The sequence below is a fragment of the Telopea speciosissima genome, chromosome 4 (assembly GCF_018873765.1).
Source record: "Telopea speciosissima isolate NSW1024214 ecotype Mountain lineage chromosome 4, Tspe_v1, whole genome shotgun sequence".
Lineage (NCBI taxonomy): Eukaryota > Viridiplantae > Streptophyta > Magnoliopsida > Proteales > Proteaceae > Telopea > Telopea speciosissima.
This window is the reverse complement of record NC_057919.1, coordinates 35,965,343-35,970,559: the sequence shown is the minus strand read 5'-3', so window position 1 is coordinate 35,970,559 and position 5,217 is coordinate 35,965,343. Positions and strand designations below refer to the sequence as shown.

At 39.3% G+C, this 5,217-nt stretch overlaps 1 protein-coding gene across 1 annotated transcript; it reads right to left on the bottom strand.

Annotated features, from left to right (window-relative positions):
* Nucleotides 1–675: 675 nt before the first annotated feature.
* Nucleotides 676–4,571, bottom strand: LOC122659252 (putative pectinesterase 52). The gene is made up of 5 exons (XM_043854382.1): nucleotides 4,449–4,571; nucleotides 4,063–4,209; nucleotides 3,752–3,955; nucleotides 3,401–3,645; nucleotides 676–832 (listed from the first exon to the last, which is right to left on the bottom strand). Exons 1-5 carry the CDS (start codon nucleotides 4,569–4,571, stop codon nucleotides 676–678), a joined length of 876 nt encoding a protein of 291 aa, XP_043710317.1.
* Nucleotides 4,572–5,217: the final 646 nt, after the last annotated feature.

Here is a 5,217-nt window from a genome sequence, read left to right as displayed (position 1 = left end):
GCCCTTCATTCAAAATTTTCCAGCCAGGTAGGGGCAGGCTTGGCAATCGATGTCCAGGGGGGAGGGAGTGCATAACCTTGGTAGAGGGTGGGGGACTGTCTGTGCATAACAAGGTTCACATCAGGCGTCTCTGCAGGTGTTTCCAAAAAAGATGAAACAAGCTCCTTCGAGGGGGTGTCCCCAATAAGAGGGAGGGGATCTAAACAGTAGTCTTGGTGACACATGATTTTGTTGCCCAAGGTAGAACACTACCCGAATCCCTAGCGAGTCTTTTTTTTTTTTTGGTAATGAATCCCTAGTCCAACGTTACATCCATATATATTTAGGGGAGCTTTTCGAGCATAATCCTAAGAAGTGATTTCTTAGAAACATCTCAGGAATGTTCCTGCTACAAGCTTAGCAACCAAGGAAATAGAATAATTCACTTCCCCTTTGGGTTTATAAATACCCTCCTAGGTTTTCGTATTATCTAAAATACTCCTTAAGATTCCATTTCCTTGGCTTCCAGCCTTGTAACAAGAATATTCTTCCTGCTACTAGTGTAGCGGCAAAATTTCATCCCTCATGGAGTGTGTTTGTAACAGTTAAGAAATAATGGAAAAATTGTACCCAGAAAAAGAAAGGAAAATAAATTGTTGTTGAAGATAGCAAAAATTAACATCAAGAACTTTCTTCTCAGGGTTGATTGGCCAACCATCCATCTTGGTCAATGTAAGAAATATTTGTAAACTTCTGTACAACTTGTTCACCTAGTTTCTTTAACCATCTCACACGCTTGGATAAATTTGACCCCGGTCCATGGCAATTAACCTCCGCATACTCAAGATTTTCCCTGAAAACATACAATAATTAAAAACATGAGTACTTCTTTCAAAGAGATTGGCTAAATTCAATCATATACCCTCCCATAAGGGTGTCAATTTAGAATCGAAACCAGAAATTGAAACCGAAACCGGCCATTTATAATCGAACCAAATCAAACCAAAGTATATTGGTTTCCAAAGATAGATCTTTTCTAGGTTCGGTTCGGTTTCATGCCTAAAACCGTTAAACCGAACTGAATTACCTATTTTCAAATAGAATAAAAAAACTGTATAAAATTATATTATTTTTTTATTTTTTAATCAAAATGTGGATGATAAATTCTTTTTCATTTTACTATTTGGGAAACCTTTGGTGGACTATTATTCTAACAAATAAGGGTTTTCTATTGGTAAAGATGTAAACAAGCTGGCCCAAACATTTAAAATAAGACCTAAACCGAATATGAAACCAAATTAAGGCTCACTAAGAAGATGAATACAAAATCGAATAAAAACCAAAACCAAACTGAACTGAACCAAGTTGATTCGGTTTTCGTTTTGAAAATGTTTTTCTATTCTCAGTTCGGATCGGTTTTGGTTTCTACAGTTTATTTCTTAAACCGAGCCCAAACGAATCGAATAACCAAAACTGAACCGATTGACAACCTTACTCCCATATAGTGACATTACCCTCCAATGAATATCTATACATCCTCTTAGTAACTTTAATCTTTAAACCTATTTTTTCTCCTCACACAGAAAACTAGTGCTTCTCCTCGTTGTGAGTGTCTATCTTCTTGAGTATATGTTTCTTCTCCTTGTGAGTGAATCACCATGGCCATTGGTAGTCATCCAAACAAAAGCGAAGACAAAGACGAGTTTGGGGTAAGGGACGGACAGCCCTGCAATAACCTAGAATAATACTCTAATGGTTTCGATATGTAATGCTCAAGGAGAGGTGGAGGTTTTTTCTAAAAGGAAGGCTGGTAATGATAGAGCTTGGGTTTTCAAATACAATGCTATATGGATACAATTTCATTATGTTCCTCGTGAGTAGTAGTCTCTCAATTTAGAGAGTGCTCCTACACTATTGTATGAGAACTCATGAGCTTGGGCCTTCAATGCCGTTGCAACTTCACTGACAACCTTAGCCGCTAGTGCCGTGAATACTGGTTGCCAACAAAGTGGCTCAGCCGCCAGTGCTGTTATAGTGAATCCTCATGGTTGTTCCCTTCAACCAACCTTTGCATTAAATGATCATAACTCTATTCAAACGGTTATACATTTAAATGCTCAATATGCAGCCAACAGTTACACCACCACATTCTCTGCAACGGCTACAATGGTTTTAATGCTCATCAACCTCCACAGGTTGACCAATGGTTCCATGCCTTTAATTTCAGTAACTCTACAATTGGCCAGTAGTTGCATCTCATCAATTTCAACATCTCCTAGCGGGAATAAGTTACCTCAATGTCATCCGTTTCATGCACTTAAGGATCATCATGGGGTCATCAACCTTTACAAGTAACGATTGGTTACACATCTACCATTACAACTGGCAAGCAGTTTCCTAGTGTCAAGAAGTTTCTTCAATAAGTTATGAATTGTAATAGCCATCAATTTTTCAACAATCAAGTAGCACTAACCGTACTAGCACAGTTGACTAATGGTATGTCAAATGTTGCAGTATTACAAGGACTCTCTGCAAGTAATACCCCAACGGATATGACCATTACAACTCATTTGGCATCTAGTTTGGAATCATGCATTTTCGTTTTTATTTCAAGGGAGGAAAACAACATGGCTGACTCCTTTGTCAAAAGGGTCTGATTCTTGACGTGTGAAACTGTTTGACCCACTTCCATTCCATGGTTTCTTAAAACTTGTAATTCAGAATCTATGCCATTCTTATTACCAAAAAACATATCAGTACATCCTGTTGAACCCACCCTCCTCTCGGTAGTCCTCAATAAGTTGAAGACTTTATTTTTCCACTTGGCAAACTCCATTTGGTCTAAAACTAATAGTTAAGTAAGGAGACCTTATGGTTTATCGTTCTTTATACAAAGTTTGACTTTGTAATTATTTAAATTAAAAAATGACTTTGTAATTATTTAAATTAAAAAATAGAAGTTGGGGGAAAGTTTTCTGTGAGGGAGTGTATGCCCTACGACTAGAGACAATGGGAGATGAAATGACCGCCTTGGCCACCATGAATGGCGTAAATGACCGCCCTATTGATGGTGCCGCCGCTCGCACTCCCATTGGCCACTATACCCACACAAGAGCCATGCTCCCCCACTAAAAACACTTGCCCAAAACAATTTTTAACATTATGGACTAAAAATTAATTGCACTCCATGTTTATGCAAATTAAATGCAGGGATAGTGTTCTCCACATTGCCAGTGTGGGGAGCATTTCTCATGTCACACACAATGGGGGCACATGAATGGTTTGGTCAATAGGGGATCCACATGGTCAAGGAGGAGAGAGATTGTGAGAGAGATGTCAAATCAATAGTATTGTAGGGCACAAAAATGAAGGTAGAGTTAATATGGTGGCCAAAAATTCTAGAATGAAAGAGAGATCTTACTCGTGTTGGTTCCAAGCTTGCCATCCTTGGGGGACTACAACATCTGAGAATTTTGTGTCATACCAAATTACTCTTGAATAAGCTCCATAAGCTCTGCCAAGATAGGAATGTGCGTTTCCATTTTTAACTACTCTTCCTGCTTTAAATACAAATCCAGTCATCTCCTCAGCCGATTTTCGGCCCTGAGCTGTTATAAACCCTGCTAACCGGCCTCCATCGAAAGGAAGAACAGATATTGTACATCCCTGCATAAAGTGAATGCAAAGTTGTGGCATGGATTGTTAATTTCCTTGCAATCTCAATTGAGATTTTACTGCTTTATGACCTCAATAATTACAATAGGTACCGTACCTCATATATGGACCGGCCATTCCCCCAGATGAAATCTATCGCGCCTTCAATAAAGCAGTTTTGAAAGTAATGACGACCTAGGGCATCCCATAATGTATCTTGATATCCATAGAAACTACATCCATGAAAAGATGCTTTGTCTCCTGTTACTTCTACTACAACGGACTGCTGCACATCGTTTATGTGTAGTTGACGATAAGTGTTCTGTTTATAATTTAGAAAAATAAAAATTTAGTACTCTTCCCGGCAACGGTGCGGCGTGACAAAATCGCCAGTCTGGGCATTGTTTTTTCTAACAAAAATTGCCTCACCTTGAAGACTATATTTTTTGCTACAAAGTTATCAGCTTCTGAAGTGAAAGTAGCACTCTTATCGACGGCTGTGTATGCATTCCATGAAATTATAGTACCAGTATTTCCTTCAAGTACGATGCAGGGCTTGTCTCTGGGAACTTTAACCTGCTCACTGAATGCATAGATTATAGACGAGAAAATTCAGAAATCAAGAACAGCTCTACTGATAGTGTCACTATATGTATTTTTTCAATTAGGTATGTTGATGAACACAATTAGTAAAATGAAATTTACCTATAGGTGTCACCACTAACAAGGATACGAACCCATCGATTATTTTTTGAGGGAATGGAATCGATGGCTGCCTGAATTTTATTGAAACTCGCTTGGCCCGATTTACTCACAGTGATGGTATGTGCAATATTTGATGCATATGGACCATTAGCAACACAGTCCTTGGCTTTACCATTGCCAAACAAAATGAAGATCAATATGCAAGTGAAGATAAATGGTGCAGCAAGGCTCATTTTGGATAAACCACATGCAAAGAAAATGAAAATCTTTGCTATTTAGTTTCCTTGAAGCTAAACTACCAACTTTTTATCAATGTGTTCATCTGTTTGGACATTGGAAGGGTAACCAAATATATAAACTATAAACATTTATAGCAGGACTTATAAAATGGAAAGTATTAATAAATGGTAGGATTTATAAAATGGAAAGTAGTAATAATTCTGGGAAATCTAAGGATTGGGGTCTCCTATTGCACGTGGCTGCCCCAACTGCCCTGCTGCACAGACACAGCAAGGTGCACAATGACTGCCTTACCCCTGCCTAAGCGCCTTGCCTGAGTGGGGGTAAGGCGATCATTTTGTGCCTTACTGTGTCTACGCAGCAAGGCAGTTGGGGGTATTTTTATCTGCTCCATTCCTGCCCACTCCATTTCCCCAAGTTCCTCTAATAGAGGGGGGTGGACCCCACCCGGGCAGTGTGTTCGGGGAGGGGTAGGGTCGTTATTTCCACCCCTCTACTAGAGGAACTTGGGGAAATGGACCTGCCCAGGAAATGGAGCAAATAAAGGCCTCAGTTGGGGCAGCCGCGCAGTAGATGATCTGGATCCAAAATCTAAACAAGGATACTTGTCAGTGAGGTACATTTATGATAAAACCTTTC